Source organism: Bombus pyrosoma, linkage group LG12, assembly GCF_014825855.1.
Source record: "Bombus pyrosoma isolate SC7728 linkage group LG12, ASM1482585v1, whole genome shotgun sequence".
Lineage (NCBI taxonomy): Eukaryota > Metazoa > Arthropoda > Insecta > Hymenoptera > Apidae > Bombus > Bombus pyrosoma.
The window spans coordinates 2,629,501-2,651,125 of record NC_057781.1 but is presented as its reverse complement, the minus strand read 5'-3'; the positions used below and the strand labels follow the sequence as shown (position 1 = coordinate 2,651,125).

General features: G+C 39.1%; 1 protein-coding gene and 1 long non-coding RNA gene across 2 annotated transcripts in view; one reads left to right on the top strand and one right to left on the bottom strand.

Annotated features, from left to right (window-relative positions):
* Positions 1–75: 75 nt before the first annotated feature.
* Positions 76–2,124, bottom strand: LOC122573452. The gene is made up of 3 exons (XR_006318742.1): positions 2,031–2,124; positions 1,642–1,830; positions 76–586 (listed from the first exon to the last, which is right to left on the bottom strand). It is a non-coding gene; the product is annotated as an uncharacterized LOC122573452 (long non-coding RNA).
* Positions 2,125–2,248: 124 nt separating this feature from the next.
* Positions 2,249–21,625, top strand: part of LOC122573953 (serine-rich adhesin for platelets-like) — a 213,749-nt gene continuing 194,372 nt past the window's right edge. Inside the window, exon 1 of the mRNA XM_043740987.1 lies at positions 2,249–3,040. Coding sequence (XP_043596922.1) covers positions 2,893–3,040 — 148 coding nt within the window. The 5' untranslated portion in view covers positions 2,249–2,892. The remainder of the gene's footprint in view (positions 3,041–21,625) is intronic.

Below are 21,625 nucleotides of genomic sequence, written 5' to 3'. Positions count from 1 at the left end.
AGAATAACATTAAATAATCATTAACCATAAATAACAGATGTTAATGCAACAGCTTGGCAGTTACGATCAGTTACAATCACACCGGAAGATATTTTAATGTTGTAGCGACTATTAGAAGGAGACAAAAGTCTGTCGTCTTCAGAGGCTGAACAATAAAGTATTGTGAATTCTTCATACGTGAGAAAGATGGTTGAATAGCAGTGGCTCATTAAAAGGAAGATACGTTTTACAATCTTCTATACTTTACGCTATTCTAAAACCACAGAAAGCTTCGCTACTTGTGAAATCAGCTCGATCTTCATTTCCTCATTTTGTTCCACATATTTTCTAAACTCTACGCTATTGAGTAAACAATCATTATGTCAACTCTCATTCCCATTATCTTACGATCATGCTAAAATTAGACAGCACGTTTATCAAGGATAATATGCAGGTAGCAAGTCGTGTATTTTTTTCATCTTAATTCTTCCATTCGAATCTCATGGTATGCACATTACTCGATTCGATTGCCTCTGTGCGCTCAAAGATTACGTATCGCGATCGACCTGCGATTGAAAGTGCATCGACCGTCCGTTTTCTTGTCAGGCTGAAAAACAACACGAATCGTTTGCCTTTCGTGGTGGACAGATAGAGCGAGATAAAGCGGAAAAAGGGAACGCGCGACAAAGACAAAGCCGGTGTTCTGCTCTGACCATTACTCTCGGGTCTCGTGTCGATAATTTTTAAGGTCGACGCGGTTCGCGATCCCTGCGGAATACCGGCGAGAAGTTGCACCGGCATTCTGCAATGGCGTCGAGGCGCCGCGATGCGCAAACATTCGTTGTGCAAAGGACATTGGCCGATCGATTGGGACTACGCCAATGAATCTGTCCCGTAACGGGGCTCGAACTACGGTCCGCTGCTCGGCGTACTCGAAACCCATCGCTTCCTGTACCAACGGCTTTTTTTCTCGAACGACCGGGCTTAATTAAATACCGATAGACCGAGGCATCCGTGTCCTCTTCGAGGAGAGGCCACGCTTACGTGACTGTGACGCGCGATTTTACCTTGCTAAGGCCGGGAATGAAGAGAGAGAGAGAGAGAGAGAGAGAGAGAGAAAGAGAGAGAGAGAAAGAGAGAGAGAGAGAAAGAAAGAGAGAGAGAGAGAGAGAGAGAGGCGGTGAGAAATCGCTGCCGATAGGGAAATGTAGGTAACGAACGAATCGCGACTGCTTTCGTGCAGGAAACTGTTTAGAAGCAGCCGGCGAACGGTTTGCCGGTGTTGGGCAACGTTTGCACACCATGTTTCAAGTTTGGCAATCATAAAAGGGAAGATACGTGTTTGGAGGTATTTGCGGAAGATTGGAAAAGCGATAGATGCAAAGATGATTTTAACCTCTAACTGGTAAGGCGAAGTTTATCGCGTCCAAGCAATTTTTACTTTGGTAATGATAGTAATTTGGAAAACAGCTACTGTGAGATGTCGTGCGTAACAGCAATTACCTGTTAATCAGTATGATTCAATCAGTTTTTAAATACAGTAATAAATATGATGTATGTATAATATTACTTTTTTTTCGTTAACTGTAAATTTCTAAGCACTTTTATAGAGTTCTGTACATATATTATAATTCCGTTTACGTGAGAAAATGACTACCATACCAATTATTGGTTAAAGTTGAATCACGAGTGCATGTTGAATAAGAAACCAGCAAGGGAATAAGACACGTGTTGATTTTTCGATTACGTGTAGCTTATAAAATTCTGTTTTCCTCGAATCGATTACGTTTTGGTTGGCTGCGGCCGATTCGTAGAAGCGTTCATTACACCGCGTGCATTTTTATGGAGGACCTGCAACGCATCGAAATCGATTTATCGAACGAGTAATATTTTGACGATACCTCGTTAGGCCATGAGAAATCGAGGCGTCGATAATAAAGTAATGGATATAATTTCCGCTTTGCATATACAGAAACCGTATTGCATATAGCGATGGAAAAAAGGAGAAGAGTTAGGAACGACACATAGCTACGCAGCCGGTTGATACTTACGCATACACGCTCGTAGTATAAAAGGATCTGTCCCCATGAATGAAGTCAAGTGGCCACGTGACACAGAAAGAACGACGTAAGGAACGTGCGCGTGAAAAGCGTGCCGGTGGTTTACGCGCGACGCCAAAAGTTTGGTGATAGGCGGACAGATGGCGCGGATGTCGCGTGGCGGCTGCTTGAAACACCTGACTGGTGCCTAGCAGTGCAGCATGGACTCGTGCGGCAAGCGCACACTTCTTTTAAAACAGGTAGCACGCGCGGTCTCAGATAATTCTTTTTATTTTTGCGCCCGAGCAGGCCGTATTCAATTAGGCATACGCGAGTGACAGTCGACGAGTGTGTAATATCCGTCGACTGACAGCCCTTCGTGTGTCACGAATCGAGAGGGACGAGATCGGACGAAGAGGATTCATAAAGTTTCACCGACCTCGAGTTTCTCATCCGTGAACGGTGCACTCGTTTCGCACGCGGATTCTGTCTTATGCGCAGTAATTATGACAGTTTGTTCGATCTGCGCACCTATCGATTACGCGCCCTCAAAGGGCCAACTTTGCGTCGTACGAGATTAAAATGCGCGGGGAAAATGCTCAAATCGTAACGAATTGACGCTTTCGTATATTATATGTAATCGTATCTCGTCCACGTATAGTCGCGTTCGTTTTAGTTTGAATAATATGCGAGGATTGACGCCCGGTACGCGATTCCGGCATTCGAACTTCCCGCTTCGAGCGCTCGATAATTTCGAGCTTTCCTCTTCGAAGCGCCGATTCTCGCCGTTCGTGAAAATGTGATCGAACGGCATACCCTGTGTCGCGCGACGGATTTTTCGTGCCCGGTAAGCGCAAATCTTTTTTCTATCAAAATGACGGTGAACCGATCGGTGATAACAATGGTGTTGATGCTGGTGACGAGCGTAATTGTTTTGGTTCATACGAAGGATGTGACGACACTGGAGTACGACGATCTTCTTCCGGTGAACGAGACCAACGCCCGCCACCGAGTCCATATAGGTCAGATTGAATGATTTTTACTCGTTTTCTTCCATCTTTTTCGTTCGTTTAATTCATCTAAACTTGTTATTCGATGTTTTACAAATGTATCAAAATTTGAATATTATCGAGATTGTTTCTTATAGATTTTTTAATATTAACCTATATTTATGTGATTATGTGTATGTGTATATATATATATATATATATATATATGTATATAATGAATAACACTACCATACAAACAAAAATTCTACAGTATGTATTTTGAATGCTATCGGTAGTGAGCGTACAAATACAAGTTCATATATAATTTTGCCTTATTTAGCGCCATCAATACGCGACTACATAGTATTATTATTTACATTCGTAAATTTTACTGGATTTACAAGATTTATGGGATAGCATTTTTTAAATAGCTTTCAACATATTTTTACATATCAGTACATAACCGAAAGATTATTTTTACGTGTGGAAAAGACTCCCTTTTTCCTGTTTTGTTCATCCCATTCAATACATTCGAGTTTTCTCGGCAATGATTATACACATCACGATTTGCATTGAATGTCACCGCTCATTTAAATTATCGAAAGTATCGCTTATGTTTGTTGCACAATGTGTGTCACGATACCTTCTTAAGACGTATGACCTTACTGTGAGGAAAATATTAGCATTGTTAATTATATGTACTATTTTGTAAACTATATATCTATTTTCAATTACCCACGCCATATTTTATGGTTGTTATAGAAGATAATACAATACTTAAATTATTTTTTTGACGTTAATTTATTCTTTTGGGAGTCTTTACCGTGAAATGAAAAAATAAATAACATTTATAAATGTTTTCTGTTTGCGATATGGCAATTACATTGTCTCGAAAAGAACAGTATGACGGTGAATGCTTGAACTTTGTTACCCGTCTTGGATTTGCTAGGGAAGAATGACCTTTGCTCTAACGCTTCTGTGAAAGTATTATACGTTCGCCGAGTAAGGCCTTGTGCCTTTCCGAAGTAATCTTCTAACGCACGCCTACTCCTTTTCACGGGAAAATTTCATTTTCCCTTTGGTTTCTGTGTCGTCGAAATTTAAGTGAAATCGTATCTTCGTCAAATATTTCCACACGCCTCCGTCTACGTTGTTATTTATAAATAGAACCATGAAACAATCATAAATTTGCCACGCGCGTTAAGAAACGTCTGGAAAGCCATTATTAGAAACTGTAATCTATTATTCTTAGCGTAAATCTTCGTATATACTTCTAAATATATTTCATGATTCGGATACTTGTAATTAAATTTTTAAATATTTCATTCAAACATTTGTTAATTTCAATAAATTCGAACAATTGTTACATTTCTATTAGAAATTTTCATTACTAATTAGAATTAATATAGTTCATCCCATTCTTATTGAATTAATCCTATATCATCGATACTCTGTGTAGTATAATAAAGTTTTCGCAAATTTTTTATTCAAAATAAGCTATCAAGATTAAATAATGTAATGTAATGCAATTGACGACATGAAAAACAAAAGGATTTCATGGTGGATACGTTGGAATGATTCTCGATTTATACGGATTCCTTGCTCATAATTCAATGCAAAGGAGGAAAGAGTTTGTAAGATGACTTGACTCTCCACTAGGATTGACGATCACGTATGTCGTTGAACTGCATTGTCCCTGTTGTTTTGATAATTCACGTCGAAGTAACTGGTACTGAGGTAACATCCGTAGCGAAGGTTCGAATTACGTAATTTCTAGCGAAATCGGTCGGTTGTTTCACTGCTCATTTTTAATTGTGTGCATTATATAGAGAGGCAGCTTTGTGACACGATCATTTCGTTTTAATGACACTTCTCATTGAACTTGCTTCATTCGGATGACACTTTTTCAAATATAGTTTGTTTAATTTTTTTCTTGCTGTTTAACTTTATTTCTTATCGAAACAATGTTTGAAAGGTAGGAGTAATGTAAATTTTAACATTTCGAGTATATCTTTTTATTTTCGTACAATATTATTTATATTGTATACTAATTTTTTACCAAGTGTCTTGTAACGTACTAATGTATTTTTGAATTAATTAAACATTTTGAAAACACGTACATGTTCATGAGAAGGTCCTGTAAATGCTCGAATACTTTGCTAGTCATTATATCCACAATCGCTAGTTTAATTAAACTACTTCATGTTCAAACATTTCAAGGTCAGAATCTCTCATTCCAATTATATACATTATTTAATTACACGATAGCTGCCTGATCATTTCATTAAAGGATTAACGGTGACTAACTAACGCATTCGCCTCGTCTAGAAAAATTTCCCACGCCGTAAAAGAATTCGTCGATAGCTATCGTTGGACTGTGTCCATCGCATTAGCTTTAATCGCGTTCGCTTAATTTGCATTCGTTTAGAAAGGCGGAAATGCGTTTCTGTGCGTGTCGAGGGAGGTGTTGTATGCCAACTTGATGAACTCTCAAACGAACGTCTAACTGTGCGTGCAAATTACTTGTGCGATCGCACTTTCTATCGGCGTATGAATGTTAAATAGAATTTTACGTCGCGTCTTGTCCGCGAATGTGCGGGTTCTTTAATCACTCCTGGCCAAACGATAATTAAGTCAAAATTCTCCGCTTAACGATCTTCATGTATACACGCTGGCTGCCGGTGTGAAACAATACAGGATATGGTGTAACCTGGACGTGTTGAAACCGTGGTACAACGAAATTGATTCAGAGACATTCTAACCGAGTGACCGCAAACAATCGGTTTTTTTTTTAATTTAATAAGGCAAGGCTATGCACATATTCGTCTTCTATCGTTGTTCATTTCTATGTATGTATTATCATTGAAAAGGCGTGTTATCTTTATAAGAATTTCCTCTCCATTCCGTGATAATTATTTCGTATAAAAATCTTCTAGAGATTTCTTTTTGGTCCGAATAAACAAATTTGAAACATTAATTACTAATTACAAACGATCAAATCGCGGCATCACAGGCACAATTTATACTTCAAATAACTCACGTCGTTTAGCATAATTGTCTTTTTTCTAATTAACTGGTTATTAATGAAACATAGCTGCAATTTTCGCCGGATAAGCGAATCAAATATTACTAGTTATTTTAGTACGTGAGACACTGTCTGGCACATCTGATACATATGCATGCACTAAACGTAAACGTGCTGGCAACGTAGAGTTCTTTTTCAACCTTGGTGCGAATGGTATCCCGTGTACGTGTTGAGCCTGTTGTTAAGAGCTCGGAATCGTACGAATTCTACCAATGGTTGACCGTACTAGCCTGATGTGCACCGAGCGTTTATTTAACGATACAGCATTTACAATTCGTTAGCGTTGTTTACGGTTTGGAACATGTTCGTTAATAAATCACCTGGCATTTTAAGCATACGAGACGATAATAATCCGCGATTGCTGTCTTTTTCGTTCCACAGTTCGATAGTTGCTTGCTGTGTCATAATAAATTTTCTTTCTACGTAAGTGCGATACTTACGATTAGTGTTGTTGGATTTTTACTAAAACTCTTCATGTTATTATACAAAACGTTAACGCGAATGTAAGGAAATGTTGTGTTAAAGCGTTCGTAATTCTTTTAAATGATTCGCCAATTTAACAGTTTAATTGCGAAAGAAAATCTCAAGAATTTGTCTAACATTTTTTTGTTACCATTCTTTTCCAATCTAGAACCTACAATTTTATAAAGTATAAAGAAATTGAAGTAGTCACTTCACAATAAACTATTTTTTTTCAAACCATGGAACTTATTCTTGTGTCTCATTCGTCATCTCTTCATTGCCATTTGTTTAACGAGCCTCTATAATGTATTTATAGCGTCGTGGTATGTGCTTTCAAATAGTAGTTGCCTGATTTTTTTAATCAACATGTGCTTATGTACTTTCCGGTATTATTTTAAAATTCGTGCTGTTTTTTAAAGCGTGTTAGGTTAGTCATTCGAAATTCTTATCTGCAAGATGTAAGCGTTCGTAGAAGTATAGGAAATGAATTAAAGGTACGCAAAGGGAGCACCATGCACTATAGCGTATAGGAACTATACGTTTTGATAAGAGAATCTACGTATAAGATCGTGAGCGGACTTCTTATCTTCTTACGTGTAGATAGTTACACGCAAGAAAGCAAATAGGATAAAAGAGTGAATTTCGTGTTAGGCACTAGGAAGCCTCGAAGATTAATGTACTCGCAATGTTAGATGATTGGAGGAGATTTAATTAAGATTAACTCCATCACTTTCGATGATTCTCCTAATTCGCAAGTATACAGTATTATGCTGTTACGGAATAGATCTAATTTACCGTTTTTGTGCCCCATCGAATCCAGGAAGTTCCGTAACTGATCTATTAAACAATAACGTATTGTAACTTAATACCGTTAAAGTAAAATATTTTCAAAAAATAATTTAATCGATCCTCTAATATGATACAAATCTTACAGAAATACACGAACAGATATAAAATAATAGAAAAGAATGAGCGTACAAATAACATTGTGACTGCATCTGAGGAAGAAATTTAGTTTCAGTCGCGACCGTGAACGATCGCGTGCATCATTACGATCTGATTAGAAAAATTCGATAATTATTTGCTTATTTATAATGGACCGATGTATGCGCAATCTTAATGATAATAATCGTCAGGGCCGCTACGTGTTCCTTAAAGTGTTGCGCATTGCCTTCTACGTGTTACGTGTATGGTCTTGTAATGCGATGCAAGGATTTCAAGGTTTCGCCTATATGGTTATGAACAGTTCTCCTATTCGTATGTGTTGCGTACACCGATAGGACCTAACTGAGATTTAAACGAAGTTGCAATAAATCATGCATAACTTGCCATTGAAAGTTGGACAGCAAACCAGTTCTCCCGCAATACCTCTTTTTTCCCGCGATTTTATTGCTCCAATTATTTCGCCGTACATGTGAAATTGAAATTTCACCAATTATCCGAACAAAATAGAACGTACTGGTAGATACTAGTCTTATACACTGAATTCGTGACATTTTATTTACTTGAATGCACATTTGCAAACAATCTCAAAGCATGACCATGATGGTAAATAGAATTACAAGGGGAACCTGCATTATTTGAATAACGCTATCCGATGTCATTGAAATCTCGAATAGATTTCAAATTCAGCGTCGTTCTGTTAATTATTTATGACAACATCATTGATTATACATTTGTATTCGCACGTTATTAAATTTACGTCGTGTAAGCTTCGTTACTTTTCTTTTTACCTCGTTCGCGTATCACTTTATACAAAACGAGCTGAGAATTCGAGTGTGCGAAAAGAACTTGGCACGTTTCGCGGTGTGTTTTAGTAACAAGCCGAGTCATCGAGTTTTCTTGCGTATTACCATTTCCTGCACGGAGCCCTTCGTTTTTTCGGTCTGGTTTTACGAGCCGAGCAAAATACGATCGTTCGCTCGTTCGCGATTCGAAGGGTGTAATTTTGCCACCGATCGCGATTAGGGACATTAACTTCGCTTAACTTCTTTTTGCCGAGCAGATATGGCTTTGCATTCTTCTCGAAGGCGCATAAGTCCGCCCGTTACGTCTGGCATGGTCGTTTCGCTCCCGTTATTATACAGAACAATGAATAGTTAAGATCGCTTTATTGCCGAGCCACCAAAGCTGCTGGTCGTTTCAAAGCTATCATTACAGGAATCAATGACCTCTTCCTTCGCATCTTCTTCTCTTTCGAAGATAACGGAGTCGTCTGATTTTTGAGAACTTTTCTTTGTTTCAATATGAAGAGCTAAGCAGTATTGTTTATCATTCAATTTTTTAAATTTTAAAGAAGGGATGAATAAATTATATAGAGGAAAGAGTAAGAATATCAGATACTAGGGTTTTTGTTTATATATACGGTACTGATATCTGCAACAATGACTACAGATCAAGTATTATGAAGATTATAACGTTTTTCTACGATAGCTATTGTAGTGTATCGTTCCTTGGTTAAAGCTGTTCGTTTAAATATTTATTTACACCTGCTCTAAAATTCCATAAATCAAAAAATGAAATATGTATTTGACACTTTCGTCCTTGCCTCGATTACTATCACGACATTCACTTGTACAGTGGGTTATAAACCCTGAAACAGGACTCCTACAAGCTCATGACAAAGCAACTCGCACCTGCTGAAATTCTCCACGCACAGTAGCATTGCTGGAGCGTGAGCGAACGCATGGAAATAACTACCCTGTTGTTTCAAGCGAACTGCGGGAAAAAAATATCCCAAGATGTATAATTGGTAAATAAAGGGGCGGTGGGAAACGTGGCTCGGTGAAAACATTGACGAGAAAAAGGCGTTGGCTCTGCGTCTCTCGATATTGCCGAGCAATAAATCGCTGCCGCGGGACAGTAATTATCACACGCGGCGATGTTTTCCGCTTCATTGTATGCCGGTTCCGTGCACGTGGAATGCGGTTTTTCTCGCGTCGTTTTGACGTTCTGATACCTCCTGTTGCGGGCTGTTCGAGATTTTGCTAGCGCTGACAGTACAATGGTGCTAACGCGAACATTGCCAACGTTTCGCCGTCATAGCTTCTCCAGCTGGAAAGACACATGCATCGTTACGAGGGGACGATCGTTGGGTTGCGTGGATTCGTTAAATCAATGGAGGAAGGCATCTCCTTTTTTTTCTCTTGCGTTTGCTATTTCTGAAGCACCGCCTCGATCAGTGGGAAATAAATTTTAATGGCAGAAACTATTGGAGTTGTTCGTGCAGCGGTTCCGTTTAAGATGGTACCTGAGAAGCAAAATGACGATTATCAAGTGGTACAGCCGGGATGCGTGTTTGTATGGGTACAGGAGGTGAACGTGAATGCGCGTACAACATGCTCGATATTTGCAGAGAAGAGGGTGTGGAACCTATACTCCGTATAATAGCGTATTATGTTAGTTGTTGGTCGAGATGATATCTGATATACGTAGCAAGAAATAAATATAAAAGTACGGGGCGTTCGTGTATGCGTGATTTTCTAATTATTTCGAACACTTCGGGCTATTGGAATTTTTGTGAGAAAATTTTATTACCTCGTATCGTGTATCGTTATTTGTTATATAGAGGATTGATCTTATCTGTCGCCAATACTTCGAATCGTAGCAAACGAACCAGTATATCATGATTCACATTGATCGGTGGTCCGAGTTTCTGATTGCGGTCGTTGCGATAAATAAGTAACAACAGGATTAAAAGAGAGCAGATTTGCAGAAATGGTAGTGGCGGTAATTAAAAAGATAGTCAGGTAAAATGATGATTATTAACTGCCGCTGCGAGCTCCGGGTATACACAGGTGAATGTAAATGCAGGTTAGTTGGATACTCGCGATGAAATGGGTGTGTAGGGTAGACGTTCTGCAATAGTATACTGTACAGTGTAGGTATAGCTGGTTCGCAAGGCTGCGCTTCGTTATAAAGTAGGACTAGACCACTATTTACTGTAGATAACAATATAAAAGAGAAACTTTTAGAACTCATCGAGAAAGTGAATAAAATATAGTATATTTATTCTTAAGAAATGTTCAAAGTATCAAGTAAAGATTGGAATTTTATTACTAACAAATATTTATCACGAGAATGCAATATCGAATTTGCCCAGCGGTTACACGATATCACGGCGTCAGATGCAAAAGATAGCATTCCAAATCGGATTTCAAGTTGAAAGACTAGATTTTCTATATTTGGCAACGCGGCTTACTAACCAGTACGACGACCGCTGTTCACGCCTAGTTTTTGTGGTTAAGAATCGGTAAATATAAAAGTCGAAGCGAGTAATAGAAACGATCGAATACTATCGATAAAATGTATTGATCGATAATTCGCAATGTACGATCGAATTTTCTATAACGTAATCTCCATTGATTACACCTGTGTTCTATTTGCAAGACTCGACGTTTACGAGGAAAATTCATCGTGATCAGATTATCATTCTGTGATTCGGGTGAGAAATTTCTTCATCGGCGATCACGTCGTCGAAATTAAAGGTAAAGGTAATAAAGTTGATTATAATAACCGGTCACGACGTTAAAATTCGTGGCAATATCAAGGTGTTTTTACTTATTAAACCGACGAGGGAGCGTTTCAGCCACTAAAACGCTGCAATTATCCGCGATTCGTGTTTACTGAAACGGTATAGATGTGGATACTACAGGAGAATCACCGACACGCTTTTTTAAGGATCGCGCGGCGCGTTGATTAAAAATAAAACAAAAATTGTCAATATTATGAATATGCGCATTTAAACGTTGATTCGACATGTTCGCAGAAGAGAAGAAGGTTTTAACATTTTCTCCTTCGCATCTTTCTGTTATCGAAACGATTTTCCACTGAAAAAATTGAAATAATTACGATTTTTATCACAGTTTATATTAGGACTAATCTTCTATATTTAACGTGCTATGAATCTTCGTAATTCATGTTCAGTTGAAAATTTTGTTCTAGAGAATATTGAATTTGCACGAAGAATTAAACGAATTCTAGTTCCAGTTTAATAAGAAAGAGATCGCATTATCATAAAGAGTCAGTTCCCGAATACTATAAAATCAAAATATTAACAGAAATGACAACTTGCCGGTGACCTTCATACGAAATGCCATCTGAAGCAACTTGAAGTTTAAATTGTAAAGTAGAATCTCGAGAAGTTACTAGTTAGATAAAAGATTGAATTTTTCCAAACGGAAACAGGCCCCATGGGACTGTGTCATGCCACGTTGTAAAGATTGAGCCCTCCTTAGGGGATCTGTGTTGGATGTCCTGATCAAGAGGAGCGAGGTGGGTTTGAATTCAACATTCGCTGTGTAACACAGCGTGCGTAGTCGAGTACACGACGCGTATAAGCTGCACAGGTGAAGCGGGATCTCGGTGGTAAACGGATGCCACTCTCCTTCTCTCTTTTTCCTTGTGTCTCGCTCGCCATTTTATATGATACGAGTTACCGTCGTCGAGGTCCTCTTGCTGAATGCGCGCAGGTTTATACTGGTCACTCGTATCCTGTGTCATTATCCATCATTACGGAGTCGGACAACGGTGAGGAATCGCCTGTGCCGGAGTCCGGCGTGCCGTGTAAAATCTCTTCCTCCTCCGTTCGTCCTTTTTTTTTCGTCGGTCACTTTGATGATCGTTGCGTAGCCCCCATGAATTCGCACGATGATGCTTCTGGCGTGACTCGGATGGTAGTTGTTGAGCACGATGGTAGCACTGCGGAGAAAAAATTATAGCACTTATTTCGTAGAATGTTGAGTACCCATGAAATTGAATTGTAGAAGAATTGGTCGATTATTTTGAAAGTAAATTCTTAGAATACTGCGATTGATATCGCTCGTGTGCTTGTTGAAGTCTCCCGCAGCGTGCTCCTATGCCCTTACGACTTATATGGATTACTCATTTTAATTCGACTTCTTAACTTGCTTTATAATATCAAGTTGCACTTGTAGCGTAGATTATGATTCCGATCTAACGAAGGCAAATGATATTTACGGTAAGGTTTAACGTTAGCTTTAACTTTATTTGGAATTAATCTAGTAAGGTCCACTAAATATAAATTACACATAGCTCTGCAATTTATTGCGCCTGATACGTTATAAGAGTACCGAATGTAATTAACGATGAAAACTATAAGGCAGTCGACTAATGTCAAAATAAAGAAAAATTCCTTCTTACGTATACGTATAATATAATTTTTGTACAGGTATAACATAAGTTTTCGTTCCTCCATAATTTTTTTTTAGATCTAATTATACAATACGTCGTTTCTCTTTATCCCGAGCTCCTTCTTAATCGCGACAACCCCTCAAATTCGTGCGATAACACTTAGTCCGTAAATATTCTGGCGCATACACGCGTACGATCCTTCTTTCTCGTGATACAAAGCATTAAAGTCTCTTACATGGTATTTCCCCCTTGGTTGGCTTACCTCTTGTTATGTCCTGCTGTTGAAGGTGGTTGCTGGTATATGGGGGGTTCCGATGATTACACCAACCAGCTCGGTCAGTCGAGATAGCCAGACCGAGGCTGCTCCACTCATGGATGCTTTATTTTCCGAATAAGCGTTCGGTCAGGTGATAGATTTTTCTCTGGTCTTTTTCTGATGAAGATCCGCAACGGATACTTCGATTTTGCTGCTCTGCGAGAATATACAACGAAGGGTTTAATAAAATCGCAAATTCCCATCGAAAAAAAGCGCGAATCATATACAGCAATTTTTGCAGTTGTTCGTAATTTAGATTTTATAGTTATTGGCTATAATATTCGTACTTTTCCTATCAAGTTTCACTCAAAATTATGGTGGTATTTGGAATTAATTCCATACAACTTCGAATTTGATAGCTAAAGAGATATCTCCTTATTATTATATTACACAAAGCCGGTTTACACCGAAATGTCTTCTGCTTTTGCATGTATTCCAGTCGTGAATTCTTTTATCCAATACACCTGTTATTTAGTATATTTGAAACGATCTTCTTACTATAATAGTACATAGTATCGTGTATTTTTAAGACTCAAAATTTACGAGCACTTTTACGATCAAATCCAAATTTGTGTAACCTGTATATCTCTGAAACGTTGAAATCAAAGTAGGAAACAGTAACGAGCGCAAGGTTCAACTGAAAATTTTTCTGGTAGAATTAATTGTAATATATTGCGGTATAAAGTACATCTATAATAGAACGCCTGCAGCGATGGCTTTCAGGCATTCGATGATTTATTTAAACGTTCACGGGGTCTCCGTTCTTCTTGGAAAATTTATTGAACAAGATTTAAAGAGCAATGGGAATCTAGGAGTTTCACTTCGTAAACATATTTCATTCTCCGCAAGTTTGCTGCTACATGGGATATTCTTCGAGTGGCCGTTTCATATACACAATTTATTTCCAACGTACAATTAAATATCCTAAGTAGGAAAAAGCATCGAAGCCGAAATAAACTTCGTACGCGCATTGTGAACTTAACAGGTGTTTTTACTGTTTGATGTAATAATCAGCCTGTTAATGCGCGAACATTGCGTTGATCTTAATATTATGTCTCATGTAAACCGAAAAATTGAGAAATATCGTTGTAACAAGAGCAGCGTAAGAAGGAGATGCCTCTCTAAGATAGCGACTCTTTGTCTTCGAGTACAATACAATTATTTAAACAAGTGTTCCTTCGATATACAATTTCACTGTTTTCAAGATATCTTTCATAAACGTGAAAATTGACAAGTCGTAAAAACCGAACGTGCCAGCAGCTCCTAACGCGTTGCGAAAGAATGGTAAATGTGCGTGTCCTGGTGCGCTTACTTTTCTCAGAAGAGTAATTGCCAGCCGGTTCTAGCTCTTCTTGAAATTCCGAAAAAAGTAACTGGCACTTCGATATTTCGTAGTCAACCGTAATCTACGTCTTTTCATCGGAGCATGATGCTCGAACATAGTACGCAGCGTATTTTGCTCCGTTTTAATCAGAATATCGGCAATTTCCCAGAGCGGATAGTTGTACGACAGCCGCGGTACACATAGCTATAATCGCGGCTACTCTAAACAGGTTTCCAAGGGACGCCGGATGAAAAATCGCCGCGACACCGGCGTGTTTCTGAGAATCTACCGTGCGATCGAACTCGAACTTGAAATCGAGACTGGCTTGGCGCGCTCGTAATCCTGCGATCGCGATTTTTCATCGTGGTTTTTCTTCCGTTTCACAGCGGTGAGCCAGGATAACAGTTGCGCTGGCCGGTCGTTTCCCTGGCGACGTGGGATTTTCTTTTCCTCGGTCGATCGACGTCGTGCGTATACTTACGATCCACCGTGGAAGAATCTTGGTTGATTGTAAGCAACAAGTACTTACGCGAGCGTCGAGTCGATGGCGCAGGACGCGACTATATTATAGTAGGTTGGGACCATCCATCAACCGGATCGGGGTAGACGAGTAAAAAGCTCAAACTTGTCTAAACCGATTGCTCTGTGCAGCTCTCACGGTCGAGCGCGACCGCTCATTTCAGATAATCCGCGATTGCGTTCGTCTTCGTGGGCATTTTTATCGCGTCAACTTCATACGCGGTCTCGGTTGCCGAGATGCGTGTTCGGGAATGTAGATAGGATCGCGTGTGTGCGTGAGCTTACGCGCAGACGATACCCGCCGTGGACCTGTTCATCCTCGGGCTTTATAGATGATAATGTCTTCGTGGAATGTAGGCTCCTTTTACGCGGCGCGACGCCACGCGGTATTTGGATTGATGCTGGCGTTTGATGCGAAAATAAGAGGCCGTGTAATTGCAGGGTGGCAACGTGGAATTCTATAAACGTAAACGGTGGAATTTCGAGTTGGTCATTAAGGGTGCGTTTTTGATAACCATTAATACGGTATTTGCTATTTGAAAAGGAAAATGAGCGAGGATAATCTTATATAGAGCCCAATTAAGGTTTATAGAAAACAGTTTATTCAAGAAGATAGCAACTATCTGAAGTTTTCCATCGTCTCGTGGCGATGGTAAGTGGTGTTTTTACAATTTGCGACGGTTTAACGACCGCGAGATAGAGAAGAACAATTATAGGATATCCCTTCGCTATAACGTCCATCAGAGAGCCGTGTGTTTATAAGCGCACGAGTCCACACCAACGCATTTTCCTAATGCTCGTAAACCGCAATTTTGCGTTGGGGATGCGTTGCGCGTTGCCGCCCTCTAATGAAGACGTCGGTAAACGACTTTTCTTCCATGACAAGAATTCGTGCACGTGATGTTATTATTAACGATCTAACTGTTAATTCAACTTCTTTAAATAGACTCGTTAGTTTAACTTCTTTAAATAAACTCGTTATTCAACTTCTTTAAATAGACTCATTACTTCAATTTCTTTAAATATACCCATTCTTCAACGTTCAACATCTGTACTTTAAACTGTATGTTTCTCTACGTTAAATGAAGAGCACGCGAAGGAAATATGACAACACTATTTTTCATGTTAAACGGTTAATTTCAGCATTCTATTGCGCGAAACGTGAATGTTGTTCTGGTACACGTAGTAGACGACCGAAAGTTTTCCGCTGTGAACAGCATTGCGGTCGTTGCACGTGCTATTTACGAGGATCGTGGAAGCGAGGTAAAATGCCGCTCAATGAGCATTTACGCAAGTCAAAAACGCTGTCATAGCGGCTTATTATTATTTCACGAGGTAAAAAGGCGTTGCCGAGCCTCTGGTAGACCGACCCTGTTCATTACGCTTCGTGTGTTTCACATGGAAACATTTTTCTGCAATTTTTCTTGCGTCGTTCGTTTTGATTGCTCGATCACTATACTTCCGAGAAACTGCTGTTTAAAAACACTTTTCGTAGGCATTTTTACTATTCGGACGTTCATCGGCATGGTTGATCATCGCGTCGCTGTTGCGGCTAATTGTATGTGTAATTGTGTCATCGCGTACTCAGCACCGTCATTAAATATTTCGTTTCGACATTCGTGCATGCCTCCTCGTCACGCTTTTGGAAAATGAGGTTATGGCAATTCTGTCTTCAAAGCAGTTTATTTGTTGCTTATCGTTGTTTGTATTGATATTTAGTAAAGAACTAATTGATAAATTTATTGATAATTGACGGATGTATGAGAGTTAATAGTAATTTGAACATATCAAATTTGTCGATCTCATTCGTTAAGAATAAATTACAGAGCTACGTCAAAATCATATCATTTGAGAGTATTTGACTATTAATATAGATTTGATATAGGAGATTTAAATGTTTGATTTATTGCCTTGTACCACTATAATTTGTAGGTGATACTGATGATGATACATCGAGCATTAATCGAAGGCGAACGTGTCGCTTGCGTTGTAAATTAATTAGTTGAGCACCTTGTCACACTTTTGTTCTTGAATTCTGTACCTGAGTCCCATAATGCATCTATAATCCGAGTTTTAAAAATAGCAAATTTTTAATTATTTTTAAAAATTGATTAAGTTAATTATGATTAGTAACTATTGCTAATAATAATTACTCCTGCAAAGAGCGAAATGTTTCATCCGTAATATGTAGGTGAATAAAGTTCAAAGTATAAATAAATAAACCAAAGATAGGGCAAAGATAAATCGTGCTCAAGATTTCTAAGCGCCTATTATACAGTTTTTTTTAGAACTGCTATATCGACGTCTTGTTAAATGGCGATGATGCAGCAATGTCCGATGATCGAGTAGAACTGGAACTAATTCTAGCAGTTTGCTTTTTCTTCAATCTTCCAACTAGTGCTCTATTAACCCAATATCGTTGGCCTCTTCATATTCTCTCGATGCTTGACCTATTTTATATAAATATCACAATTACCTTTATATTCTTTTAACATACAACATACCATTATTTCTACAATATTGATCAGGTTTGTTAAATATTTTATTAAGTATCTTTCAAGCATATTTCTCAAAATATTTTCAAGTCACATTATAACATCGCATCTTTCAATTGTTAACAGTCGTATATTAATATTTATTTTGATTTAAGTCTCGGCTGGAAACCGAGGGTTTTGTTTCTCGAATATTAACCGCAAGGTGAGTCTCGTCTTTACGAACCACTTAATAATTTCTGCTTTACGAGGCCGACGTATTACAACCTCTACACTTCCAACGTGCTCGGCTACTCGAGGAAACTAGCTTTTTACGTCGACCGCGGATCCCCTGTGTGTGCCGTACACGCGTCATCATAGGAGCTGTTATAACGCTAAAAGTAATTGCAACCAGCTGTAAGTTGAACCAGCTATCGTTTGAGTTGGCCGATTCATGAAAGTTTTATGTTTCTCGAACTCTGCCAACCTCCCGACAGATGATAGTTATTGACCGTGAGATGCTTTAAAATACTGACGATAGCTACTCGCGTTCGCTATGCTAAATTCATGTCGTGTCTCAACTCTGATCAACTCAAGGTTATCTGACATTGAAATTCGTATCCATGGTGGTCACCGCTTTTAGAATGTTTCCTCTTTTTACCTAGCGCAAAGACTTTATCTTTGAACAACACGTAGTACAAATTTCAATCGTCAACCAAGCAATTCACACTTTTACCCACATTCCGCATTAAAGATTCAGTATTGCATCTAGAATTTATTGTCTTAAGATCAAATAGCACAAATTTTGATTTCAATTCTCACCCAAGCAATTCAGATATTTCTTAGAACCTACATCGAAGTATCGCTTTCGTAACTTATCTTTAAACATTTCAAGGCCTCAGAAATATTTGCCAATGTTGTATCAGAACTAGGTTTAATAACGAACTGCCTGTTACACACCGTTGTTGACATACGAGCGTGAAACGCACGCGATAGTCGTGCTAGAGCGGGTATAATTCCGTCCATCGGCGATAGGCAAGCTCGCGCGGAGACAAGTCGGCGTAATTTAATTTAACGAACCACGTAAATCCTGGCGATCGGTCATCGGATGCCGTGGACACCGCGCACGTCGCATTTTACGAAGATCCAGATAAGAGAGGAGGCCAGAGGCACGCACGACGGCACGCTTAACCACGGGTTTATATACCGTGAGGGTGCTGGTCGTCGGGACGCATCGATCGTCTTAATTAATTCGCGCCGGCAAAAGGAAAGCCCCCATCGTTTTATCAATGAACGCTCTCGTCGGATCTCCAGTCCAGCACGAAACATTCGCTTGCCTTTCTGCCATGCTTGAGAACGACTTGCGTGCATCCTGCGATTGGGAAACGACTCGTAAATAATCGTGTACTCTACGTTACACCCCTACGTTCATACGTGTTAGGACACTTACCGATAGCGAGATTATTCTCAGAAATGATTAGAAATTTCTTTAAGAGTTAGTTTATCCGAGTCATCTTGCACTACTGAAACTAATTAGTAACATTTTGCAAGTTAGAAGTTAACGATATTGTTCAATACTTTTATATAACATCAACAAGTTCCGTAATAAAACGAAAGAAACTTCTTGCTGATAAATTTTACGAATTATAAATAGGAATTTTTATAAATTATAATTAACTAAGCTTTCAATGAAATTTAGCTAAGGAGGTTGTGAATATTGACACGTATGATTCCTAATACATTTTGTTCGCCTCGAAATTTGTAACAAGATCGTGATCGAGTAATGATTTCCTTGATATATAATTTAAACAAGTTGTCGCGTTAAATATGAGATCAAAATCTGTCCTATTACTTATAAACGGCAGCGTACATGTTAATAAAAACAGCGAAGCAAGTCTATAAAGAGGTGAATAAAAAGGTAAATGAAGAGAAAGAAGATATAGAAGAATAACAATTAAGAAAGAAGAAGAAAAATGAAGGGCAAGGATAAAGAAACAGACAGGGAGAGCGAAAGGCGAAGAAGAAGACGTGGAAGAATGGATAGGAAAAGAGAGAAACAAGTGGACGAAGAGAGCTCGAAGAGAAGTCTTCGCGACAGTGCGTGGGTGGCTCGATGCATAATTACGTAAGGGTCTATTAAACGCAATCAATAGTAGAAATCTAATGGTGGCGATGGCTTCGTGCACGATGCCCACGTGGTCGCGTGATCATTTGTACCGTGCGTCGAGGAATCGAGGCCGATCTTTGATTTATTTGCTGGCAGCTGTCTCGGTCGTCTCGCAGCTCGGCTACGCGAGTTTGTAATGCATCGATGGCTGACTGGTAATAGGTTTGGAGCGTAGCGATTATATACCGGCACGCTTTAACGTCGAAGATCCGCCGCCATGGTCGCGATTGTTCATGGAATCTTCATTCGTTTCGGATGCGTAACACGTAATTCAACTTGCGTTCTCGACGCGTCCTGCTAGTGTATGCACGATTTGCTAGATTCGGATTCGATGGTTTCGGATATTTCGTATGAATTCCAGGCCGATTGGGACGAGGAGTAACATGGGCCGGTTCAAGGATCGGTTTTCAAAAAAATTAGTTCCTTGACATGTGTTTGGAATCAACAGACTTTCATTCGTTGCGTATTGAGTTATTTGTTTGGGGAATATTTTCAAACCGAGGATTCGGGTCTCTAACGATTTTATATGGAGATAATAGAAGAAAACTATAAGTATACTTTTGTTGATTTTCTAGTTTCAATGCCGTTTGGCGATTACGCAGAAGAATTATAATAATATATAATATAATACCACATAATTGAAAACGAAAACATAGCTTCTAAATCATAGCCTGGCATTAAAAACAATTTTGATACCGTGAGACTGATTCGTGACGCAATTTTAAAACTGCTGTATTTGTAAAAACTAGAAAAAATGAATTATCATGTTCTTGCCTTTTAGTATTCATACAGAATTTTATACAATTCCGTCGACCGTTGTAACGTTTACACGATTTGCATAAAATTCACAAGACCTCTCTATGAATGCCTATATATTATACTTTCGCAAGCGCGTTTTAAATGATGTGCAATTGCTATCTGTACTCCAAGGTGGATATTTCCACAAAACGAGGCAACAATGTTGCGAAATTACTCGTAGCAAGATACCTAGATTGCAGGCCCTTTGTAACAAGTATCGTAAAACGTGTAAATTTTATCAAACCGGAGCGAAGCACGCCCATTTCGTCTGGTGGTCGTTACAATCGTCATTATTTCTCATTGTCAGTCAATTCGTTGTTCCGTACACACGCATTGTTCTTCATTCTTGCTTGTCGTTTATTGTCACAACGATCGTCGATCTCTTAACTAGACGTTAATGGAAATTCCGTAAGCTGCCGGTAGATTATGCGGATAGTAACGTGGGACTTCCCCTGTTGTCCTCCTTGTTATGAAACTGACTGGCACGGGAACTACGAGACGAGATCCTAGATACGGAGGGACTAATCATGAAATGCATCTTTCGCTAGAAAATTCATGCCGACAGTTCTCTATTCCCTATGGATTTTATTAATTCTTCTTTGATCGTAATTCAGCAGGTACACTTTCATTTTCCATTAAGCTGTCTTTTCGTTAGATTTTATATCCTATTAGTTACTGCGTTGCAATTGCTTTCAATTTCAATTTAACACAGTATAACATGGAAGTCGTATCTCTACGGATTCACCGTTCCGTAATTGAATATTTCATTATTGTCGATTGAAATACGAGGTTCGGTTTGTATCTCGAACGAGGCACACAATAATTCCTGCCACCATCTTTCTACTGCCTCTACAGGCTTTTCTTGGTATAACTTGTTCGTTTTTAAGGATGGACATTCAATTAACTGAAACGATTTTCCTTTCACGCAAGAGGACGGTTTCTAGTTCGCCCGTGACAGTGCGCGTCATAAAATCGAACGTCGTCATAAAGTTTAGGCGTCTAGCAGACTGTACAGTGGTGTCCGATCTCGATGTCGAGGAGTCGACACGCGCTGGTGGGCGTTCAATCGTTATTCACCACCTCGCCAGGAGTCTGGTCGCTCGAAGAACCGCGTGCAGTGGCTTTTCGAACTTTATATCGTGCCGTGCGCCGCCAATCAGCAGCGTGATTTCATTCACGCTATCGATCATAAGGGAAGATTCGATAGGTATTCAAATTTAACTCACTCATAAATTAAGATAAAAAAAAAGCGAGATATCGTGGTTCTGAAATCATCTTTTTCCTTATATTCTTCGATTTTGTTTGTGATCCACTTCAATTTAT